Source organism: Asparagus officinalis, chromosome 8 (genome assembly GCF_001876935.1).
Source record: "Asparagus officinalis chromosome 8, Aspof.V1, whole genome shotgun sequence".
Classification (NCBI taxonomy): Eukaryota; Viridiplantae; Streptophyta; class Magnoliopsida; order Asparagales; family Asparagaceae; genus Asparagus; species Asparagus officinalis.
Genome location: NC_033801.1, coordinates 118,813,909 through 118,840,856, shown reverse-complemented (window position 1 = coordinate 118,840,856; position 26,948 = coordinate 118,813,909). Strand labels below are relative to the sequence as shown.

Here is a 26,948-nt window from a genome sequence, read left to right as displayed (position 1 = left end):
ATTGTGTTGTGCGCAACGAAAATTTCGGCAGCACCTCGGCAACATAACAAGAAAGTCAGGTCGCAATAGGAATTCCTGTTTCACAAAAGAAACAAGAACCTTAAGCAAAATATCTCAACAAAGTAGGATATCAGCTCTTCCTCTCATCAGTTCTAGGACTGACCTGTTGAGGGAACCTAAATAAGCTATTACAAATCACACAAAAGCGAAACAAACTAATTTTACGTGGTTTGGCAAATTGCCTACGTCCACGAAGAGAGGATGGGGAGATTCTACTAAATCAAGAAGAGTACAAAGGGTTTCACAAAACTCACAAACTAACCCTTAACCAAAGCTCTCAACTTGCTCACAATATCTCCCTCTCACAATGCTCAAAAGTCTCTCTAATCTCTGATTACAACTCTCCTCCTTTTGATTGATCCTAATCGTCCATATATATAGAAAACCTAAAACCAAAACAGACTAGGAATCCTAAAACTAAAAACAAAACAAATTAGGAATCTTAATAACCTGTTACCAAAACAGATTAGGAATTCTAATAACCTCTAGAAATTCTAATAACCTCATGTTACCAAAATAGATTAGGAATCCTAATAACCTCATGTTACCAAAATATATTAGGACTCCTGCTATCCAACAATTCTCCACCACGGCGAAGTATTCTCAAAACTGAGCCGACACCAACATGAGCACTAATGCGTCGTCTCACCAAATTCGGTTACACCAATGTGGTTGCCTACGTACCCCCTCTCCCAAGGGATCAAGCGGCCCGTAGTTTATCCAAATGGTCATCAACGGGCTCAACAATCACGAATGTGCAACAAGTTTCTACAATGATCAAACTTGTTACTCAAAACACTTTAGTGAGCATATCCGTCGGATTATCTTTCGTGTGGACCTTCACAATCTCCACATCGCCATCTTCAAGAACATCTCAAACGAAGTGATAACGAAGGTCAATATGCTTCATCCTTGCATAAAAAACCTGATTCTTCACCAAATAGATAGCACTCATGTTATCACAATGAATAGTGACGGACCTTTGTGATATACCAAGTTCCTCCAAAAGTCCTCGAAGCCAAATAGCCTCCTTCACAGCCTCCGTAACTGCTATATACTCTGCCTCCATCGTCGACAAAGCCGCCGTTGACTATAAGGTGCATCTCCAACACACCGGCGCACTGATCAAAGTAAATACATACCCCGTAGTAGACCGGCGCTTATCCAAATCCCTGACAGAATCCGAATCAACATAGCCAATGCATAACTGCCCATCTGTAGTGTCCCGCTCATAAATCAAACCAACATTGAGCGTACCTCGAATGTACCTCAAAATTCATCTCACGACGTCCCATTGACCCACTCCTAGATCATGCATGTATCTCAAAACCATGCTCACCGCCTGTGACAAATTTGGCCTTGTACATACCATCGCGTACATCAAGATCCTAACCACGCTCGCATATGGAGTTTTCGACATCAACTCTCAATCTTCAACTGTCTTTGGTGAAAGATCAGCTGAAAGCTTCAAATGGGCTCTTGATGGTACACTAACTGGCTTCGTATCCATGCTAACATGAAATTAATGTAGAACCTTCTTCAAATAAGTCACATGTGTCAAATAAATTCTACCCTTTTTCTTGTCTCTGCTGATCTCCATCCCTAAAATACGCTTCGCCTTACCCAAATCCTTCATCTCAAACTCTTTTGAAAGTTGTGCCTTCAACTCATCTATAGCATATCTGGAAATAGAGGCAATCAATATGTCATCAACATAAATTAATAAATAGATGTGCGTATCTCCTTTCCACTTGTAAAAATATACGCAAGGATCAAATTAGCTCCGAGTGTACGAATGACCAATCATAAAACCATCGAATTGCATATACCACTGTCGAGGAGACTGCTTCAAACCGTATAGCAATTTCTTCAATCTACAAACTAATTTTTCCTTCCCATAGCTGAGTCATATATATTTCTTCATCAAGATCACCATAAAAAAATGTCGTCTTCACATCTAACTGATCTAACTCCAAACCATACTGTGCCACCAAAGTTAGCAAAATTCGAATCGAATAATGCTTTACCATCGGAGAGAATACCTTATTATAATCTATTCCTTCCTCCTGTGCATAGCCCTTCACAACCAACCTAGCTTTGAACCTCAATGGAGTGCTGTGCATAGCCCTTCACAACCAACCTAGCTTTGAACCTCAATGGAGTGCCCTCAATGCCCTCCTTCTTTGTGTATACCCACTTGCATTGAACCTCAATGGAGTGCCCTCAATGCCCTCCTTCTTTGTGTATACCCACTTGCAACCAATTGCCTTCTGCCCCTTTGGAAGTTCAACTAGCTCCAATGTATCGTTCTTATAAAGAGACTCCATCTCCTCCTGTATAGCTACCTGCCACGAATCACCCTCCGAACTCTGCTTGGCCTTTCTAAATGTAGTAGGCACCATCTCATCGATACTCTCTACCGGAAGTGCATACGTAACTATGTCGGCATACCGTGCTGGCAGTCGTATGTCTATCCTCTATCTCCGAACCGTAATAGAATCCTGAACCTGAGCCGTCAGTCCCTGATCCTGCACATCAGTACTGGTATCCTCTGTGTCACCATCGTGCTAGACTAACGTCACCTCAGTCAGTACTCTAATAAATACTGTACCGTCTGGATAATGTGGAGCTGCATCGATCTCCACCACCTGTGATATCTCCTCCATCGGGTCACTCTCTACCCGATGAGAGCTGAGAAACTTCAAGATAGAAGCCTTATCAAATATGACGTCTCTACTCAGCACAATGTTCCTATCAACTAGATCCCAAAGCTTGTATCCCTTAACACCGCACTTGAATCCTACAAATATGGTCTTCCTAGCTCGAGGTTCTAATTTATTTGTTCTCACATGATAAAATACAAGGCACCCGAATACTTTGAACTAGTCATAATCATGTGTTGGCTCTCCCGACCACTTCTCCATAGGGGTTTTCCCCTCAATCGCAAATGAAGGCAACCTATTAATGAGGTAGCTCGCATATGTAAGTGCCTCAGCCCAAAAGATCTTCTCTGAACCACTTTGTGGTAATAAGCATCGCACCTTCTCCAGTAAAGATTGATTAAGCCTCTCTGTCACCCTATTCTACTGTGATGTATGACTAACCGTGAAGTGTCTCTCTATACCCTCATCTCGACATAGTTGCTGAAAGGGGTCTGAAGTATATTCACCACCGTTGTCGGATCGCAACATCTTGATCTTTCTCCCAGTCTGTATTTCTAATCTCTTCTTCCACTCCACGAATATATCTAGGACTTTACTCTTCTTTGTCATGGTGTACACCCAACATCACCTAGAATGGTCATCAACGAACGTGACGAACCAATGTCGACCACCAAGTGATGCAGTCTTGGTGGGATCCCAAACATCTGTGTGCATATAGTCCAGGATGCCCCTCGTTCTATGAATGGCCATCCCAAACTTTACCTTCGTCTTCTTTCCAAGAGCACAGTGCTCACAGAATTCCATTTTACCACTCTTGGCTCCCTTCAATAGCCCCTGTTTGCACAAAGCCTACAGTGACTTCTCTCCTGTGTGCCCCAACCTATATCCGACTCTCTTATCTCTCGAAATTTCCCTCTGAATGGAGAAATATCTGTATTTGTGCTTAGGGCTGATATATTGGCGTCGGTAGGAGAAGTTGTTTGAACACCAGCAGGTTTGTCATCCAACGAATGGTGCATTTGTTGAACAAAGATGGGTTCCTCGGTTTCCATAACATCGGGGGAAGCAATGTCAACCTGAATTTCTCCCTCTTCTTGACCCTCTACAAAAAGGAAGAAAATAAAATTTTGTGTATGAAAATGAAGCAATGTCAACCTGAATTTCTCCCTCTTCTTAACCCTCTACAAAAAGGAAGAAAATAAAATTTTGTGTATGAAAATGAAGTAATGAAAGAGAAATGAGTATGAGATTCTACCTCCATCATCGATCAAAATATCGTGAGCTGACTCCTCCTCAGACATAGGTGGGAGGTCGCGTCGTCGATGAATAGTTTTCTTAATCCTCTTAGAAGAACAGATATCCTTTTGAATCACAGAGCTCTCATAACGAGATTTTGTACATCATTCAACTCCCTAGGAAGCTTGGAGTTGAGTTTGAGAAGAAGTGGGGGATCGGAATCTTTTCCTACTAATAAGAGGAGTGGTGTCCTCCTCCTCCTCTTCTTCTTCCCCTGGATAGGATACCTAACTGTCATCCTATTGGAAAAGGATAAGGGAATAGTCTTTTGTTTCATCTGTATTGGCATTAAGGGGGCATCTGGTGATTTGGGCGAAGAACCACGATGAGTCCTGTGGGCTACAGGAGAAGGAGGAGTATCAGCTTCTGCTTCATCTTCGGTCTCATCCTCTTCATCGGACATTTCAAATTCGTCGCTCTCATCTGAGTCAGCTATTTGTTTCCCTTTACGGGAAGATGTGGTAGACTCCTTCTTTCCCTTGAAAGAGATAGTCCTCCGGACTACTTTAGTAGCCAACCAAGAAGCAGCTTCGGCTTCTAATTTAAAAATCTTCTTCTTCTTAATGGACATGTTGGCGGTTAATAACCATCGGCAATATAGAAACGTCATTTAAAGTTTGGGTTCAGTGATAGGCAAGCTAAAATGAGCCCCGGTACAGCCGACAACATTTCAAAACCAAGCCCGTACACCATCAATAAGACCACCACAGGTTGTTAGCCATCTGTTTGGGTTCCCAACGTATAACTGATCGTAACCAAATTGTCGTGCAAACCAGCAAGGAAGATAGGGCTCAATTCTGCAAACATTCTTTGATCGGAAAACCAGGTAACCCGGTCGGATGTTCATAAGCCAATTAAAATTGCCCATGTTGAGAGAAGTCCTATTAGTTCCAGGCATTTCCTCATCGACGAGCATTTCATTATATGCGCCTGAGAATCAAGGGAAATATTTATAGAATTCCTAACAACTAGCAATCCTGAATTGCCTCACCACTTCATGCCATTGTCGAAATGGACTCAACCATTTACATCCCTCTAAGATCTGCAGCAGAGGAACCTCCAGATCATATATGTCGGGAGCTGACTTCATATCAGTTTGGTGGAGGACCAACCATGTCATCAAATATGTATATGGTAGCTCTATCTTGACATGGGAATGTCACTTGAAGGCCGGCCACCCACTTGTGTGAAGGTGTTGGCTAAATTGCGTAAGCCACTATGGATGTCAGCAATCATAGCTAAGAGCAAAGATAATTCACCTCCGACAGCTAATTGAACAGCAGAAACGGAACTTCAAGAGGGAGAGCATCTGAAGATTGGTGTGGTACTACACACTTCTTTAGCCATAAGGCTAAATATCCTGCAAGAAGGGTCTCTGATTTCATCTTTTTTATGGCTTGCCATAAGAAAGTCCTAAACTTCGTGCCGCTCAGGAAAGTACCTTCAGATGATCCAATTATGTAAGACTGAGCATTGATCTTCACGATTAGCTTATTAATCTTAGAGGGGGTCAGAGGAGACGATTCACAAACTTCTTCACCAGTTGAACTTTCAAGATTCTGGAATAAATAATCGACGAATTGCTTCAAACTGATCTGAGCAGCTTTCTTGCTTTTCACCTTAATCCTTGCTATCGCCGTTTGATAATGGCAAGTCAATTCCTAAAGAATGTCGTAAACCACAAGACCCATTTTCTTTATTCTCTGAAGTTGACGGTTAGAAGGAAAGTACTCTTGGTACAGAATATTCCCCATCGGGTAATACTGATACTTTCATCATCTCGTGAAGTGGAAGTCTTAATTCCCCATACTTAGTGAAGAACGTGTTCATATCCAGGTTATAAGACTCAAATAAAGCGAGAAAATGATCCACGCTTATCGAAAGATCGTACATGCTGGCTCGAATCAGGATATGTAATCATATGTGATAATCATATTTTATTACAATTTTATACCCTCATTATCTATTTTATATGAATAAATATACCACTAATAATTATTTTTATCTTTTAATTGTAGGTTAATGAAGAATAAATCTCAAACTCGCATCTCTCAACAAAAACCCATTGATTAAATGAAGAAATGAAGCAAAGAAGCACATTGGAAAATCAATTTCCAAATTATCCAAAAGCCCAGAATGAAGTCGTGTAGCCTGTAGAAGCCGGAGAAAATCAAAAATCCAATATGAAAAGAAATCATATTCAAATTGGTTGGCCATAAAGAAATGACGATATCTCCTAATCCGGAAGGCGGAATTTAACATATAATATATGAAAGTCGCCTATCTCGACGAGACGAAGCTATCCGTGAAATCAGAATTTGGAAATAGAGGGTATCGATGTCGGCATCGATGTGGGCATCGATGCTGGCATCGATACCTGCATCGATGCCTGCATCGATACCAGATTACTGTAGCGCGCGTCAATAGCTGATTTTGCTTGTCTTGGGGCTCAAGTTTGATCCAATGACTCTCATTCACTGATGTTTACTACAAATAGGGGTAGAGAGTGAGGGGTTAGAGGGGTGAAAATTTTTGTAACTCCTTTTGGAGAGGATGACTACTCTTAATTGAGAAGACATTCCAAAATTATAACTTTAGTTACAATTAATAATAATAATTTTTTTTACCACTTTAATTTTTTCTCTTCTTCTCTTTATTGGATGATGAAGATGAAGATAAAGATGGAGAATTATTTAAAGGTTTGCATTTCTTTTCTTTTTCTCTTTTATTGCTTATTAGTTTAGATTTATTTATATGCTTGTAGTTAGATTTTATTTTCTTGTTAAATAGCCAAGAGGCTAGAACCCTCTTGCCTTAGATTTATTTTATACTTATAGAGTAGATTTATTTTTGTGCATTTAATTCTTGCAATTTTATTTTGTAGTTTAGATTTTGCAATTTATTTTGTAGTTAGATTTTAATTTCTTACACTATTCACCTTGAGGCTAGAACCCTCTTGGGTTTAGTTTTTCTTTTTGTTTATTTTTGTTTTGTTTGATTCGCCTTTAGGCTAGAACCCTCTAGGAAATCACCCTTTTTTAAGAAGTGGGTTTAATTTTAGATTACCCATATCTATAATTGAATCCACCATCTTCAATTTCTTGCATTTTCTTTTATTCTTGAATTTTATTTTTGATTTGTTTCTCAATTTTATTCATTCTTCTTTCTTACCTTATTGATCACATTTATTTTCAAACACATTGATCTACACACTATCACTCTCATTATCTCTCCACAATCACAATCACTCATCACTCCTATTTATCACGCACACAACATAAGAACTGATTTTATATTTTCTCCTACAAAACACCTTCCTCGTAGGATCGATATCTTAAATACTATAACTTGACACGGTTATGCACTTGCAACCTCTTTGGTACATGTTTATGCCGCATCAAGTTTTTGGCGCCGTTGCCGGGGAAGGTGCTTAAGTAGGTTTTAATTATTTTGGTTCTTTAACTTGTGTGTTTTTTGTGAAGGAAACGCTTGGAGCTTGAAGATCGCGGATTGGAGAGCTAGGATTTGAAGATTTGCTTTCAGGTAAGTCCTCTTTCTAGTTGTTAATTCCACCCTTTAGCTTATTCTTCACAATTAGAGACAATTAGGACTTAAAAAAAAGAGATTTTATTTTTTTTGTTGACCATAATAAAATCCATCCTCCACTTTGACATTTACTAACAAGATAATAAATTCAAACAAATCCCCCCTTCTCATTTGTTTGATTGTTAACCCTAATTAAAAAAAAAAGATTTTTCTTTTCCATCCTTTTTAGTTGCTTTTAATTCATAGGGTTGCATTTCATATAGTGTAGGAATTCACCAAGTGATTTGAGCATCTTGATTTGACACACACTTAAAAATATTTTTAAGGGCAAAACCCCATAATCAAGATAAGGTGAGGGATTTCATCACCCTTTCCTTAGCCCAAAAATCACTAATTCCTCACTACACCACCCAAGCCTAATAAAACTCATTAGACGTTGGCCCCTAAGGATTCGAGCTCAATAAGGAACAAGAAATCCTTAAGTGAACCGGTTTAAGTTTTCTCAGATTAGTTGGTGTCTAAGGCAAGGTTTAGGGGTTGCGTAAAGCGCTCCGCAAGGAAAGAGGTACTTAATTGATCTTTGATCACCCTCTAGTACTATCCTTACCTGGCTAACTACCTGGGTAAAACTTTGATCTTTTCACTGTAGGAGTTTTTGGTTAGGAGCTGGTCTAGTGAATTAGGCTAAACCCTAGAATTAGAGTGATTGAAAAGTGATTGTTTTGATTTGTTTTAGTTAGGATTTTTCTTTTTCTTTATCTTCTCAAAAAAAAAACTAATTTTCTTTCTTTTCTTAAAAAAAAAATTGTTTTGGTGTATGCAAATTTGGGTTCGGGATAATTCTCATCGTTTAATTCGTGTTGAACCAACCCAAGAAATGGCAAATCAACCAGTTCTTCAGGATATGTGCTATCCCATTAGGAATGCAACCCCCTCGTGCATTAGGCTTCCCGAAACAAATGGAATAAATTTTGAGCTTAGACCGCAATACATAAACATGCTTCCCAAATTCCTTGGTAATGAAACAGAAGACGCATATATTTTTATTTCGGAATTTGAGGAAGTGTGTATTATGATTAAAATGAGAGAATTAAATGAAGATGCGGTTAAGCTTAGATTTATTCCATTTGCTCTTAAGGATAAAGCTAAAAAATGGCTGTACAGCTTGCCATAAGTGAAGAAGAGGAAGGAGAAATTTTGAGTCAACCCGTGGTCAATCCTAAGGACACTCAAATGAATGCACTACAGTCAGGAAAACAGGTCGATAATCAGGAAAGAACACCTTTAAGCCAAATTCTTGTTCCAATTCATTTTTCCCCTGATAATTCAATTCAGGAAAGACCGAGGGAAGAAGAAGAAGAGTCAGATCTAAGTTTTAAGGAAATTTTTGGTGAGGAGCTAAAAATATTAGGAGAAGCAGATCAGGTTTGTCAAAATAAAGAAACTGTGTTGGACAATTGCTGCTTTGAACTGAATTTTGAAAAACTCTTTCTTGATGAACTAAGATTTTTGGAAAATAAACAACAACCAAATTTTTACACATCAACCATGAATCTTGGGATTGAGAAAATTGTTAAAGAAAAATTGGTTGTTAGAGTTGATGAACTAAGCTTTTTGGAAAATAAACAACAACCAAATTTTTACACATCAACCATGAATCCTGGGGTTGAGAAAATTATTAAAAAAAATTGGTTGTTAGAGAACACACATTCACAAATCAAGAATCTTAGTCCAATATGCATGACACCAATAATACCTACCTTCCATTGCCACAAAAATCATTGAACACCCCGGAATGCTTAGAATTTTAGCACATTGTTGATTATATCATGTTGAATTTATTTAAAATCCGTGGGAGAATTTTCAGCAATAAGGTAGGATTCAATGTAGAACATGAACTCTTCATGTTAAATATTTCATTCTACATTGTTTATTTTGTTTATTTCAAAATAATAAAAAGAATTTATTCTTCTCTCATATAAGAGTTTCTTGTTTAGTTTTCAAAAAAAAAAGAAAAAAAAAAGAAAAAAAGAAAAAAAGAAGAAGAAAAAAAAGAGAGAAAAAAAAAGAAAAAGAATAAAATTTTGATTTCATCCTCCTCAAACCAAAGGTAATTGCAGATTTTTATCAGCCGACCAAATGTAAGTGCTTCACTTCTTATCTGCTTTACTTTATGCATCATAGAGTTTGCATTAAGGACAATGCAAAATTTAGGTGTAGGGATGGGAATTAGTTATTTTTTCTCTTTATTTTACATTTTACATTTTTTCCCCTTTTTCTTAAAAAAAATTATAAAAATATCGTCACTTGCCAAATTGATGGAGTTATGTAATAATTGATTTATTTGATAAATTTGAAAATTTCTAATCCCTAGTTGGTTATTTACTTAAGATCACCTTTTATGATAACTCTAAATAAATTTCTTAAGAAATGATTTTCAAAGTAGTATACTTTATTTAAGCCTTAACTTGGATTTTTATTTAAAATAATGAAATTTTTGCATGCTTAACTTAGAGTTGAAAATAATTTTTTCAAAGTGTCTTGATTTACATATTTTCAAAATATATATACATATACAAAAAAAAAATTGCAAAAGAAGAGTGCGAAAAATGGGCACCAAAAAGAAAAAAAAATCTTTAATTCAAGGTGATTCTATCTTAGAAAGCCTAAGCTGACCGAGTAATTAAGCCCAAGGAGTATTTCCATACTTAATGACCTAAGCCCATTTGGATTGGGATACATTGGCCCAAAACTCGTTAAATGGTCACTTAGAAAGCCCGTGAAAGTAGAAAAAAATCACCAAGGAAGAAAGAGTTAAAAAAAAACTAATAAATGTTTTATAGTAGTATATATGGTCTTGTAAAATATTTTAAATCAAGCAACTTGAAAATTATTTAAAACAAAGAGTTAGCATGTTCTTTTCAAAACTTTTAAATTAAATTTCTAAGTTTGGCTTGGTTTTGTATTGCTACAATGAGAAAATTTTCTTGAAAATATACCTTAGAGTTATATATAAAAATGGGGGTATTTGATAATCATATTTTATTATAGTTTTATACCCTCATTATCTATTTTATATGAATACATATACCACTAATAATTATTTTTATTTTTTAATTGCAGGTTAATGAAGAATAAATCTCAAACTCTCATCTCTCAACAAAAACCCATTGATTAAATGAAGAAATGAAGCAAAGAAGCACATTGGAAAATCAATTTCCAAATTATCCAAAAGCCCAGAATGAAGTCGTATAGCCTGTAGAAGCCGGAGAAAATCCAAAATCCAATATGAAAAGAAATCATATTCAAAATGGTTGGCCATAAAGAAATGACGATATCTCCTAATCCGGAAGGCGGAATTTAACATATAATATATGAAAATCGCCTATCTCAACGAGACGAAGCTATCCGTAAAATCAGAATTTGGAAATAGAGGGCATCGATGTCGGCATCGATGTGGGCATCGATGCTGGCATCGATACCGGCATCGATGCCTGCATCGATACCAGATTACTGTAGCGCGCGTCAATAGCTGATTTTGCTTGTCTTGGGGCTCAAGTTTGATCCAATGACTCTCATTCACCGATGTTTACTATAAATAGGGGTAGAGAGTGAGGGGTTAGAGGGGTAAAAATTTTTGTAACTCCTTTTGGAGAGGAGGACTACTCTTAATTGAGAAGGCCTTCCAAAATTATAACTTTAGTTGCAATTAATAATAATTTTTTTTTTTACCACTTTAAATTTTTCTCTTCTTCTCTTTATTGGATGATGAAGATGAAGATGAAGATGGAGAATTATTTGAAGGTTTGCATTTCTTTTCTTTTTCTCTTTTATTGCTTATTAGTTTAGATTTATTTATATGCTTGTAGTTAGATTTTATTTTCTTGTTAAATAGCCAAGAGGCTAGAACCCTCTTGCCTTAGATTTATTTTATGCTTATAGAGTATATTTATTTTTGTGCATTTAATTCTTGCAATTTTATTTTGTAGTTTAGATTTTGCAATTTATTTTGTAGTTAGATTTTAATTTCTTACACTATTCACCTTGAGGCTAGAACCCTCTTGGGTTTAGTTTTTCTTTTTGTTTATTTTTATTTTGTTTGATTCGCCTTTAGGCTAGAACCCTCTAGGGAATCACCCTTTTCTAAGAAGTGGGTTTAATTTTAGATTACCCATATCTATAATTGAATCCACCATCTTCAATTTCTTGCATTTTCTTTTATTCTTGAATTTATTTTTGATTTGTTTCTCAATTTTATTCATTCTTCTTTCTTACCTTATTGATCACATTTATTTTCAAACACATTGATCTACACACTATCACTCTCATTATCTCTCTACAATCACAATCACTCATCACTCCTATTTGTCACGCACACAACATAAGAACCGATTTTATATTTTCTCCTACAAAACACCTTCCTCGTGGGATCGATATCTTAAATACTATAACTTGACACGGTTGTGCACTTACAACCTCTTTGGTACATGTTTATGCCGCATCAATATGTCAGTCAATTCTCGACCCCAAAGTCCGAGTACGTAGCTAGTCATCCTGGTCCACCACTTATCCGCAAGCGAATGAATCCAACCAAAATATCTAAACTTCCTAAGGGGAAATTCTCTACCTAATCGAGCGAGTTGATTCTTCACAGTATTGGCCTTTATCATTAATTTGTTCTAAGGTGCACTATCTGGTCGAAGTACCCCAGGGTGAAGTCCACTGAGTGTATGCCGACCACTAGAGCTAGGATTCTTAATATCTCTACCAATTAACCCATAATGGATACGTTCATAGTCCTCTATCAAATACCACGACATCTTCCTCGATATGGTTAAATTCCGTATTTGCAAAAATGAGTAATGCTGGGGAAACAGAGGAAGAAATAGAAGTTCCCCATCATATTCATTCAAGCAAGCTTTGGAACCACAGCAAAGAGTGTCAGGATCTTCAACTGAATCCCCGAACAAATAATCAGGCTTCCTTAGTGGCTCAGTAGAATCTCGAATAGGTGTTAAGGGCAAGTCGGTTAGTAATTAACGCAATGTACGATGACTTCCCTCGTAAATCAGCTCAGGGATATTGTCAGCACAATCCTCACTAAACTGACGGGCTTCTCTAATTAGAAAATAACCATCAAAAGAGGCATGAAGAGTACTACTTTGACCGGGATTTTCTCCATCAGAAAGAGCAATGGAAGGAAAGTGGACTGCAAACAATGCTGGAACACAATTGAATAAAGAGGAGGCTAAAAGAACAAATTTTTTGTTCTTAGTTACCGCGGCAGGGGAAACTGCCGCGCGTAGCCGCGGTAGTGTCCACTGTCACGGTAACTAAACATCGGTTGTTGCCTTTGAAAAGCCACGAGTTTGAACAAAATCCGTGCCTTCGCCGTGGTACATGCCTTGGTCAAACAAGGTATGTATTCTTTTAGTGTCAATCCCCTCGAAGGAGGATGTCAACTCTTCCCGGATGACTCTCAAAGGAGACAAACGAGGATATGAATGAAAAATTATAACTTTGAATGAAGAAAAGCATGAGAAGTTTACCTCCAAAAGATGGAGCAGCGGTCTCAACCTCCTCCGACGTTTGAGCCACTGATTTACCATTGGGAACATGAGATCTTTTGGGAGACATGGTGGAAACGACCTAAAAACAAAGAAATTAGGGTTTTCAGATGAGATTTCAAGCACAAAAGGTAAAACAAACCTAATATATGTGATATGGGTTCGGTTTACCACAGATCAAAGGGGAACCAAGCTCGAAGGGTGAAAAAACCAAAGAAAACGTTCGAATCTGAGAAGATCCCCCGAAAAAACCCTAACTTTCCCTCGAACAAAATCAACAAGTTTTGAAGAGATGGGGAGGAGAAGAGTCAAAGGGTGGTTTTATAGGGTATTTGGGAGAATTTCAAACTCAGAATAGCGGGGAAAATGACCCGAAAAGGCCCGAGGTTTGTTTTTTAAACCCGACTGACTACTTCTGTGCGCGGCAGTCAATGCTAACGTGCGTTAGCGCGTCAGTCTCCACTGGCACGCTTGAGCGCAGCAGTCGACACTGATGCGCAAAGGCATCGCATGCACACAACGATTCCACAGGTATTTACATATGTACATCTCCCTTTGTATTCAAAGTGTATTACCGAAAACTCCGATGAGTATATGAGTATAAACTGCATCTCCTTGAACCTCCCAATGGGTACACGAGGTTAAACTGATTATCGAACACTCCGATAAGGTTTATGAGTATAAACTGCTCCCCCATGCTCCAATACCTTAAGAACTTAAACTATGTAGACTTCAGTCAACGTACGAGTATAAACTATGTTTTCACGAAGAGTGATACGTCGATGATCAATTCGACATTAGTTCAGTAACAAGAGCTAAATTCACAAGTCCAACACCAACTTTAGTTCAAGATTTCGGTAACGGTCAACCGATAAACGCAATACCGTAGGAGTTTTAGCTACTTTACAAAGCACTGAGTAGACTAAAAGATAAAGAAGTCAAGAGTTGAAGCGTCTCATAGGTCCTTATACACAATCTCCTCAACTAAGTACTAAGGAAATTGCAAATAAGACCTGTCCTATCCAAAGTGTTCCAGACTCCTCTATAAAAAGAATGAGTCTGAAATACTTTGGAGGAGGCATCTGTAGGAGTCAAAAAATGCTTATAGATATCCAAACACATCTTAAGATAAAGAGAAGATGATGATGGTCAACAATGAATCAGAGGGGATCATCTAAAGCTAGAAAAAACAAAGAAACATGTGAAAACAACATAGAAGAACAACATGAATACATGTAACCATGTACGCTGACGCGAGTAGGTGCGGCAGTCACCACTGACATGCGTAGGCGTGGCAGTCATCACTGATGTGCGTATGCGTGGCAGTCACAACTGACGCGCGTAGACGCGGCAATGAAATGTGGCGCACGTATTCATGGGCGTCTTCTTGTGATTTGATGATAATTTTTTTTTTGACATCCTCTGAGGGTCCACGTGACATCATAACAAAAGAAGAACGTACACTGACATGGAGGGATAGTTACACGTCGAGAAAACTGGAATTTTAGTCATGGGAGAGCGGTTACAAACGTGGCTGAACGTGGCTGAAACTGCCTCTTCAGCCGCGACAGTGTAGACTGCCGCGCTAAAGGCCGCAGCAGTGGCGAATGACGTACCCAAAGAGAGTGTTGTTGGTCAGTTATTTTGATTCCATTTCAATAGTTATGGACCCCTATCCCTATAAATACCTCCTTATACACGGTTGATGTACTCTATCTGAGATAACTGCAAGAGACCTCTCTTCTTATCTCTCGTGATTTGCATTCCAATGATCTTCTTTGTTGGACCCAAGTCTTTCATGTCAAACTCCTTTGACAACTGCTGCTTCAAACTCCTGATATCCTCCATATCTATACTTGCAACCAACATATCATCAACATACAATAGTAAGATTATATAACTAGACTGATATCTTTTGAAGTAGCAACAGTGGTCGGTGTTGCACTTCTGGAAACCTTCCTTGTGTATGAAGCTGTCAAACTTTCTGTACCACTGTCTTGGGGCCTGTTTCAAGCCATACATAATCTTCTTGAGTGTGCACACTAGGTTCTTCTACTTTTCTTCTAGATAACCTTCTGCTAGTGCATGTATATCTCCTCTTCTAGATCTCCGTGAAAAAGTACCGTCTTTACGTCTAACTGTTCTAGATGAAGATCTTTAATAGCTACAATACTCATCACTGTCCTGATAGTATTGAGCTTCACCACGGGAGCAAAAATGTTAGTGTAGTCAATTCCTTCCTTCTATTGGAATCCTTTGACAACTAGCCGGGCTTTATATCTTTTGGAGCCATCCTGCTCCTCTTTTACCTGGTGCACCCATTTGTTGTGTAGTGCCTTCTTACCCATGGACAACTCAGCTAGTTTCCATGTCTGGTTTGAGATGAGAGACTTCATCTCTTCTTTCATGGCAAGCTCCCACTTGCTTGTATCTCCACTCTGACAAGGTTCATCATAGCTTTCAGCCTCTCCTCCATCTGTTAGCAACAGATAGTTCATATATCTCTTGTTGGGCATAGGAGGTCGAGAAGATCTTCTCAATATCGGAGCTCGTGCGTCAGGCTCCTGCGCACCGTTCTGTCCAACAGGTTCTTCTAGATGAGGACTTGCTGCATTGGGTTCTTCCGAGGGGTTACCTGGGACATCATCTACTCTACAAATATTGACTCACTCTCTGAGTCACTGGTATATGTCTTGTGCATGTCCTTGTATATCACCTTCTCGTTAATATCACATCTCTGCTGCGAATCACTTTCTTTTTTCGTTGTCCCAAATGAGGTAGCCGAACTCATCTTCACCATAGCCGATGAAAGTGCATTTTTTGGACTTTGGATCAAGTTTATTCCTGCCTTGATCACTAATATGCACATAAGCTACACAACCGAAAACTTTAAGATATGAGAGTTTTACCTCCTTTATGCACTATACCTCTTCTGGTATTTTGTGCTCCAATGGAACCGATGGACCTCAGTTGATCAAATAAGCTACTGTGTTGGCTGTTTCTGCCCAAAACTACTTCGGTAGACCTGATTGTATATGGATACTTCTGGCTCTCTCTGTCAACGTTCTATTCATCCTCTCAGCTACACCATTATGCTGAGACGTGCCGAGCATAGTTCTCTCCATTCTGATCTCGTGCTCATAAAAGAACTTCTTTAATCCGGTGTCTTCATATTCACCACCATTGTCAATTCAGACATGTCTCATTCTCGACCATAGCTTTCTATCTCTTGAAAGCTTCAAACACTTCTGAGTTATGCTTCAGAAAGTAGACCCATACTTTTCGAGAGTGGTCATCAATAAAAGTCATGAAGTAGTGTTTCCCACCAATGGATGAGGTGGTAGTTGGTCCCCACACATCTGAGTGAACGAGCTCCAGCTTCTTCTTCTTTAGGGTTCTGCCACTTGTCTGAAAGCTAACTCTCTTCTGCTTTCCAAGTATGCAATCTTCACACATGTCTATCTCCACTGATTCTAGACTTGGGAGTTTTCCCTTTGTGTGCATAATCTTCATCCCTTCTCACTCATATGATTGAGTCTTTGGTGCCACAAATTTGAAGTCTTATTGCCTGCTGCAACTGAGATCAGACAGAGTGCACCTGCTGTCATATATAGGGTACCAGTCTTTTTGCCTCAGGTAATCATCATTGAGCCCTTTGAGATCTTCTAATCATCTTCATGAAAGGTCGTAGTGTATCCTTCGCTAGCCAACTGGCCTACGAATATTAAGTTCTTTCTCAGGTCGGGAATATGCCTAACGTCCTTTAGCTCCCATACTGACCCATTCAACTTAATTTTTACTACACCGTTAACCACAATAGCACACGATTGATCATCACCTAAGTATAAATATCCAAGATTTTTGGGGACATACTTCTCAAAGAATTCTTTCTGAGAAGTTGCATGGAACGACACTCTAGAGTCTAACACCCAAGTCTTCCTTGCTCTCCAAATAGCATATCAAAGCGACGTCTCCTCCTGAGGTGGAAGTGACATTCACCTCCTGAGGTGGAAGTGACATTCACCTCTGTCTGTGCCTCCTTCTCCTTCTATGCACTCTTGCACTGATTCTTGTAGTGCCCGGTCTTTTCACAATTCCAACACTCGATAGTCTTTGAGCTGTTGCTTGGATTCCTTGACTTGGACCTCCTATCCCTTGATCTACCTCTATAGTTTGATTTGCCTCGTCTATTCCCTCTAGTTGAATTTTTACCTCTTGACTCTGCATGCAATACTGAAGAGGTTGTAGCTTCACCTAACTCTCTCCGTCGGATCTCCTCACTGAGAACCAGATCACGAACATCATCGAACTTTAACTTGTTGCTTCCCAATAAGCTATTCACAGCCGTGACTGTAGCGTGCCAGCTTTCTGGTAGGGAAGAAAAAAAGATCAATGCTCGAACTTTCTCATCAAACTCAATTTTAACTGAACTCAATTGGGTTGTGACCGTGTCGAGTTCATTGAGATGTTGTGCTACTGACGCGTCTTCCGTCATTCTCAGATTAAATAACCGGCTCATCAAATGAATTTTATTTATGGCTGATGGCTTCTCATACATATTTGAGAGTGCTGCCATAAAACCTGTTGTGGTCTTTTCCTTCGTTATGTTGAACGCAACATTGCGAGTTAGTGTCAATCTGATAACTGTGAAGGCTTGTCTGTCTAGAAGGTTCCACTCATCTTCCTTCATAGACTACGGCTTCTTCCTTGAAAGGGGTTGATACAGATTCTTTTGGTACAGATAATCCTCTATCCGCATCTTTCAAAATCCAAAATATGTTCCATCAAACTTTTCTAATCTCACATTTCCTTCATCTGCGGTCATTGCTCTCACTTGAATCCGACTTCCTCTAGATCGTTTCAGGCTTTGATATCAGTTGTTGGGAAATAATCGGGGGCTACACTAAACCCCTAAAATAATAAGAAACGCGGTATAGAGAAAAATACATCAAGATTTACGAGGTTCGGCAAACTTGCCTACATTCTCAGGAACCACACGATTAATTTCTTATTAATCAAAGAAATTACAATGCAAGACCAGATCTCAAACTTGAGATCTATCAATAAATGCAAAGGTTGTTACTGTAGCTACAGTAATAACTCTTCTTTAATTCCCCTTCTTAAATTCCCTTCCCCTAACAATCGTGAGTACGGGAGACAAAGAGAGAAGAACAGATGAAAAAAACGCCGCCGCCAGGGAGAAATCGTGAGAAAAGAAAAAAGCCCCCAACAGGGCTCGAGCTCTGGGTTTCCCTTTTATAGGGAAACCCTAGCGACAGCCTGGCGACAGAAGGGAAACCCTAGCGACAGCCTGGCGACAAGCTGTTGCTGGAGCTCGTCTGCGTCTCCTTCTCGCTTGTAGAGGCCTCAAGCTCGCATGAATCAGTTAGAGCTCGCCTGATGATCTTGGAGCTCACCTGCGCCTCACCCGCTCGAGCTCGCCTGCGGAGCTGTGCCACCTCAAGTTTGCCTAACGCAAGCCTCGAGCTCGCCTGCGAATCTCCGTCGATCTCGCCTGGACCGCGTCAACCGCGCCTGATCTTGTCAACCTCGCCTGACCGCGTCGACCTCGCCATGTTAAGCCTCGAGCTCGCCTGCTGATTTCCGTCGATCTCACCTGGACCACGTCGACCTCGCCTGATCAAGCCTCGAGCTCATCTGCAACTCGCCGAGCTCGCCTGTAGGTAGGTTTGGGCTACACCCAACACCAGCAATATCGTGTAAGGGCGAAAGACAAGTTGTATAGGATCAATTTCGGTCTCTATATTATGACATAACTGTATATCCGGTAAGTGTATAAAGTTTTCAGTATTAAGACTTCTATCGGTTACCCGCAGTCGATTATTAGTTGCATATTACCTGGTTGTCATGTTTCATCAAGTTTCCTGCAAGATCAAAGTTTAAAGGTAGGATGATTCATTGAGGCGTGCGTCAATGGATGATGGATTCTACCGGTTTATCCTCTTAGTTCAATTACACATACTAGGATTCTCAGTGATGGTTGGGTTCAAATTTGCTAAATGCATAATAATTTGGCTAAACTAGAGCTTTTAGTTTCATAGACGCTTAAAAAGGTAGAGATAACAAAATTTTGTAATTTTATCTGTGCTTCGCTTGAAAATTAGTGTTGTTAAATGACAGAGTAAATCTAATTGTCTTTGTATCATATCATATCATACTCACTTTAAAAATTACGAGTTAGGGAAAATCTTTCCATAGTCAATATTACCCTTCACTCTTTTCAATATTTCATTTAAATATATATCCTAATCATAATTATATCCTATCTTGACCCCATGTGAACTACCTATAGCTTAACAAATTAAAAGAAGACTAATAAAATACATGAAACAGCTTTACTATATTAATTTGTTAAGGTAAAGAACAAACATACTACAATATATGAAGTATTATAAAAAAACCCAAAAAGCTTCAAAAATTGCACAAAATAACATTAAAAGTTTAAAATTACACAAAACATCCTGATATTTCAAAACTTAAAATAGCAAACATCAAATTTAGAAATTAGTAACTGTGAAAACGGCGAAGGAATTATGAAAAACGTGAAGAATAACCCAAAACAGACTCCACCACACCCTGGTGTGGTGTCTGCCATGGGTGTGGTAGAATCTGTCCTGCACCACACCCTCTGCCATACCCACGGTGCAGGGTGTGGCAGAATCTGCACTGCCCATGGTGCAGGGTGTGGCAGACTCGTTTTTAGAATCCCAATCAGTTTGGGATTGTGTTTTGCTATAAATAGAGACACGTTTTTTAGGGTTTCCAAGGCTTGGTTTAGGCTTTGATTAAGCATTGATTGGGGGCTATTTGGAGCACAGAAAAAAGGTATTTTCTGAGCTATTTGTTTAGGGTTTTATTTGGAGAGATTAAGAGTTTTGTTGGTGAGATTAGTTTGTTCCTTCGAGTGATTTGTAATCTCAGTTTGTACTCTTTCTCTATTAGTGAAAACCCCATCCCCCCTTGCCCCGTGGATGTAGGCAACTTGCCGAACCACGTTAAAATTGGTGTTTTGTTTGTGCATTGATATTTGGTTCGTTTGGCTCTCTTGGATTGGCGTTTGATTTGGTTCCTCGACACAGCTTCAGGTACAACAAGTGGTATCAGAGCTCGGGCAACGCTTGGGCTATTTGGAGCAGTAGATCGCTTTGGAAGTTCATCTAGGGCTTCGTTTGGTGATAAATGTGAGATCTTTTTAGTAAAAATCTCGTCTTTTTCAGTTTGGATCTATTTCTCGTTTGTTTCCGTATTGGCTTGGTGGTGTTTTGAGGATTATGGCCGAGAAAGAAGGAGTTGTGGGCAGTACTTCCGGCGTGAAGACTGTCCAAAGCTTGAATATCCACTCGATGAAGATTGACGTGGAAAAATTCAATGGCACAACAATTTTGGACTTTGGCGATGCGAAGTCATGGATGCGCTCAATGCGCAAAATTTGGAAGATACGTTAGAGTTGGACGGGAAACCGGACAATATTGATGAGAAGGTTTGGAAAAAGATGAACAGAACGGCGTGTGGTATGATTAGGTCTTGTCTCACTCAAGATCTAAAGTATGATGTGATCAATGAGACTTCTGCAAAGAAGATTTGGAAGATCCTTGAGAGCAAGTATTTGACCAAGAGTGTGGAGAATCGCTTGCATTTGAAGAGGAGGCTTTACCGCTTCCAGTTGAAGAAAGGAACCTCCATTGGTGATCACATGAACCACTACACGAAGCTTCTTGCGGATTTGACGAATGTAGATGTGGTGATTGAAGATGAGGACAAGGCGTTGTTGTTGTTGAGTTCCTTGCCCGACGAGGAATATGAGACCTTCGTTCTTACTCTTATTAATGGGAAGGCATCTCTTTCGTATAGTGAGGTCACCGCTGCACTTGTGAATTATCAGCTTCGAAAGAAGGATAAGGAGAATTCGACTGAGTCGGTAGCAGAGGCGTTAGTGGATTCGGGGGCTACATACCACATTTGCCCTAGGAGGGATTGGTTCTCCAGCTTTCAGGAGTTGGAAAGAGGGGATTTCGTGCTCATGGGGAATGATCACAAATGCTCTATTGGTGGTATCGGTACCGTTCGGATCAGGATGAGTGACGGGGTGATTCGGGAGTTGGTTGGAGTGAGGTTCGTTCCTCAGTTGAAGAAGAACATCATTTCACTTGGAGCTTTGGAGGCAGCAGGCTATAGGGTGACCTTGGCGGATGCACGCTTGAAGGTTACATTTGGGTCCATGATTGTGATGAAGGGCGTCAGAAGAAGAAATTTGTATTATTTGCACGGAAGCACGGTGATTGATAGGGAAATGACGACTTCATCAGATTCGGCTAGACTGTGGCATTGTTTGGTGCTGGGGTATATGATTGGTAATGCCGTGCATTGGTTGTTGAGGAGTGCTATGACCTGCAGATTAAAGTCCTGTAAGCATATTGGGATGAGCAAGACCATGGTGGAGTTTGGCATTCCTATCCATCGAGCGAGGGTTCTTTTAGGAGGTGTTCAGTCAGGCATTTGGGGGCCTTCCAAGGAGGCATCATTGGGAGGTAATCGTATCTTAGTTTCCGCAGTTGAAGATTGTTCTGGGCATTATTGGATCACGACCAGTTCCCGTTGGTGTAAAGTCCTAGAAGTCAACAACAATTAGAAGAAGTGTATTGGCAGAAAGGTAACTCGTTGTTCTAGATTTGATAAGGGTCCTTTCTTGCATTTGTGCCGAGCTCACGGCAATAGGAGACACTTCATTGGTGTGGAGATTTTGGGGCGACGAGATGAGATGACAGTTTCGATGGGTCGTTCCTTTCTGGAGGAGGATCGGTGTTGGTTGTCGAGCATTAGTTCTGGAGCTTCGACATATTTGGGTCATCTTAGTCACAGATCGCCGACTGCTGCATTAGGAGTTATTGGATCTGGTGGAGCTGCTTCAGATTTTGGGTTACGTCGGATATTTGGATACCCAGCATTTGGTCACATCGAGGATGTGAGATTTGATCCGATTGCGCGTTTGGGGTTCGGAGGCTCAGTTGATTATCGTTTGGGAGCTTCTGGTTTTGTTCTGAGCAAGAATGTTATTTTTGACTCTCGGCAGGTGGAGAGTGTTGATCAGGTCGTTTGGATATCGCAGCAGGTGGAGGGTGATGCTACTTCACGTTGGGTGGAACTTATTCCACATACTCCAGATCATACTGTGTCATTTGGGATTCCAGCTGAGGTGACACAGGTTGGGGATCATTTGATTTCGGATGCAGATGATGGATTGGTTTTGGATTCGGTTGCAGCTGGTGGACATTATTTGGATACAGCCATTAGTTCACCTCAGATGGAGGTGTTTGATTTGTATCATTTTGGGGCCGCTATTAGTTGCAGATCCGTTGGCGATATTGGGGAAGAGTTGCAGACTTTTCTATTTGTTTGAGGACCTTTGGAGGCCGTTTGGGTGAACTATGTGAAGGCTTGATTCCTTAGGCAAGAGGATACGTAGGCAGTCAGTTTTGATGCAGCCGATTTGGTGAGTAGATACCGACGTTTAGGTGAGTGTTCGCACTCCCGTTTGGGTCTCGACTTGTGTGGATGGAATCCGTTGTCATGAGTCCGTTGCCGTGGCGTACTGGATGCAACAAGTGAGGCATTTGTTTTGGTTGGTGTCGACTCAGTGTTGGGAACACTTCGTCGAGGTGGAGAATTGTGAAAACGGCGAAGGAATTGTGAAAAACGTGAAGAATAATCCAAAACAGACTCCACCACACCCTGGTGTGGTATCTGCCATGGGTGTGGTAGAATCTGTCCTGCACCACACCCTCTGCCATACCCACGGTGCAGGGTGTGGCAGAATCTGTCCTGCACCACACCCTCTGCCACACCCATGGTGCAGGGTGTGGCAGACTCGTTTTTAGAATCCCAATCAGTTTGGGATTGTGTTTTGCTATAAATAGAGACACGTTTTTTAGGGTTTCCAATGCTTGGTTTAGGCTTTGATTAAGCATTGATTGAGGGCTATTTGGAGCACAGAAAAAAGGTATTTTCTGAGCTATTTGTTTAGGGTTTTATTTGGAGAGATTAAGAGTTTTGTTGGTGAGATTAGTTTGTTCCTTCGAGTGATTTGTAATCTCAGTTTGTACTCTTTCTCTATTAGTGAAAACCCCATCTCCCCTTGCCCCGTGGATGTAGGCAACTTGCCGAACCACGTTAAAATTGGTGTTTTGTTTGTGCATTGATATTTGATTCGTTTGGCTCTCTTGGATTGGCGTTTGGTTTGGTTCCTCGACACAGCTTCAGGCACAACAGTAACAGCCTCCAAAGAACTTAAAATTTGCAATTGACACTCTCAACATTTCAAAAATTATAAAAACACCCTCAAAAGTTTCAAATAATAAAATAGCATTCTGAAATTCTAAAATTTCAAAACTTGCAAAGAACAAAAATGAATTCAAGAGCTTACCATCAGGCACCTAAAAATTTAAAATTCGTAAAAATAACATCAAAGTTATAAAAATTACAAAAACTCCTTAAAAAGTTAAAAATCACAAAAAACCATGAGATTTTAAATCTTACAACCAGTGCATATCAAATCTTAAAATTATCAGTAGACTGCTACAAATTTAAATTTTATAACAAATAATCCAAAGTTTTAATAATTATAAAAATACACCTTTAAAATTTTAGAGTTGCAAGAAATATACTAACATTCGAAAACTTACCACCAATACATGATACATGAAAATTACAAGCACCCAACTAAAAATTAAAAATTTTTAAAAATACACTCAATGTTTTAAAATTTGCAAACCACGCTCTTAAAAATTCAAAATCACAAAAAACACTTAAATTTCAAGTCTTAGCAAAGAAAATAGTAGTTGTTTGATATTCTTTTATTAAGATATATAAATTTAACTTTTTAGCATCTAAAAGTATTCTAATTTTATCGAAAAAGATAAACGTAGAGAAAGATTGATGTCGGCTCAATAAAAAAAATAGAAGAAATGAAGGAAGCTATTTTTTAAATACTTTATAAAATAGTTTATTTTTTTGAGTAAATTATGAATCTTTAGAAGAAATTTTCATGAACTTTATTAAGTATTTTTATTTGCTTATGTGAATACTTTCATCGTATAAACGTATTCTAGAGTTAGCATTAATTTTTAGTTTATGATTTTTTTAAAAGTCTATAAAGGATTAGGAACAAACTCTATTTTCTCTTTTGTGTTGTTTTAGCCCACTTTAACCAATCATCTCGTCTTATTAGCTTTAATTATTCATCTTCCTTTTATAATGCTATTTTTTGAAGTATTTTTCACTTTCGCAACACTATACTTTCTCAAGTCAAACTTGGCTTCATGTTCATCTAAATAACATGATAATTCAAATTAGATTTGGATTACATTTGTTTCCTATTAAATTATCAACATGAAAATTTAAATTGGGTGTAGCTTATTATTTAAATAAATATTAAAGAAAATAAATAATCACAATGTTAAAGTTTAGAGATATAAGTGAGTAGAAACCATCAAAATAGAACTGAGAAACAAATTTTAGTAAGGAAATAGATCAAATATACTAAATCATGTGCATTGCACGTGCATAAAACCTAGTAGGAATAAATATGTAAATAGGATAGATTTTGATGTACCTATGTAAAACGCCCTAACTTTAATAAGAATTGAATAGAATCAAATTCCAATATTTTGTTTTTATGAATTAGAAGTTTGAAATAATCTTCATAATCGTTAAATCCCTATAGGACTAAAGGGGATAGGTTGTAGGTAATGGCCACAACTCCTAATTTAAACTTTTAACTCTTTCTTAACCTATCCAATGTGGAAGCTATACTCACATATTAAGAATCTCAACATCTCGCCTTTAATTTGTGAGTATATTTCAATTCGACTACAGCACATGACTATCAAACATTTGTACGACCTTCCACCACTTCACTCACAGTGGCTAACCCAGACTATATCACTCCCTACGAAGATCCGTCCCAGACTATATCACTCATATGCGGATCTATGGGTTCCCTTGATATGTTCGGGGTCCAATCGAGTTGATGGGATTTAAACAAGAGCTAGGAATATTCAATTTTAACATAAAAACTATAGCTGGTGGGTATGAGCCCCAACTCCTAATTAAATTTATTTAACTTTTTTCTTAACCCCTCCAACGTGGGACTATATTCACATATTAATAACCTCAAAATGGATAGTGCTGTAAAATATTTGCTTTTATGAATATTTATTGTACTTCTTTCCCCTAAGTTATTGAAAGTTTTGCACTCCATGCATTTATTTTTTTTCCAGGAAAATGCACAAAGAGCTTTAGGCACTGCGTGGCCCTTATCATCTTTTCTCACCAAATTACAACAGTTAGGAATTTTTTGGCTAGAAAAAGCCTTAAAAAAGAACGAAATGAGAAACAAAAGAGAGGCAAGGGGGGAAAGGCCAGAAGGGGCAACACACATCATTCCATTTATCTAAACCATACAAATTGGTCTACTGGCAGAGCCTTAGCTTGTTTCTAATTTTTTTATTTTGTTCCATAGTTTCTTGATCATTCTTCTTGAATTAATCAGTGCTTCACATTACACAAACTTCAACCTTAGAAAATGACATATCTCCATACAATCATTAATCCTTGCATAAAAATGTACAAACAAGTTCTTATAAATAAATAAATAAATAAAAGCTACATAACGCATCAATTAGACCTCTCACTCGCAGCATATCCAATCCCATGCCTGGTATTCGGAAACACCATGAAAACGAAGCTAACTATACCTCCAACCGCGGCAGGCAACACCACCATCGCCGTCGTATTATCCAACTCAAACGACGGATAAAAGCAAGTTACGATATTCGAGCTCAAAAGAGCAACAACCGCGAACACAATCAACGAAAGAAACCCATGCACGAAATCTCCGAACTTCAGCTTATATTTCGAGTCAAAACAAGAGCCAGAGTCAGAATCAGAACCAGAGTCAATGAACTTACGTAGACCGTTGACCGTCACAATGCCATAGTAGACTCTTCCATCAGTACCGGTGATGCTATCGGTGAAGGAGGAGAAGCAACATGAAGATGCACATAGAACGAGGAGAGCGCCGGTGAGGTATTTGTTGAGGGTGGTGCATTGGCCTTTGTTGGTGAGGAGAGGACTGAGGAATTGGAAGATGAAGACTGTGCCACTTGGGAGGAGCTTTATGAGGTTGGCTACCCCTTTGAAGGATTTGTCACCTAGGGTTTTTGGTGTTGAGGACTTGGCCATTTTGTGCATTTATGAGAGGGGTACCCTTTGTTTTGGTGGTCGTGATATAAATAGAGATGAGCTTGAATCAGTTAGGTAGTTATTTAGGTAGTGGCCTATGATTAGGGTGTTAGTGGTTAAGCAGAGCGTGTGGTTTTGATGAAGGACATGGATCCTCTCCTGATATCAATATATTTATTTTTTGTATCCAATTCTATAAAAGCAACTATGATTTTGGATAAAATCTTAAGAAAAAAAATACTTATTATGTTATTTGTATCCTCAAATCTTCAACTAAGAACTCATACGTCATTTGTATTCTAGGATCTTCTTACTTCTCTTATTAAGGTAAGAAATTTGACAATTTTGAACATATAAGAAAGTGTATTATATTAACATAAATAGCAATGCATGATACAGAGCCGTGTGCTTATCTTGAATTTGGCATGCCTAACCAAAGTTACAAATGATGAAAGATATTTTTTTTTCCTTGCAGCTAATTAGTTATTTACTATATATATATATATATTCGATTTCAGTATAGGTAACTTTTAACTTACACCAAAAGGCCCCTTTA

At 38.8% G+C, this 26,948-nt stretch overlaps 1 protein-coding gene across 1 annotated transcript; it reads right to left on the bottom strand.

Moving 5' to 3' along the window:
* On the bottom strand, positions 25,634-26,396 carry LOC109822280. Its single transcript, XM_020388456.1, has one exon. The coding sequence runs from the start codon at positions 26,390-26,392 to the stop codon at positions 25,826-25,828; it is 567 nt and encodes a 188-aa protein (XP_020244045.1). The 5' UTR covers positions 26,393-26,396; the 3' UTR covers positions 25,634-25,825.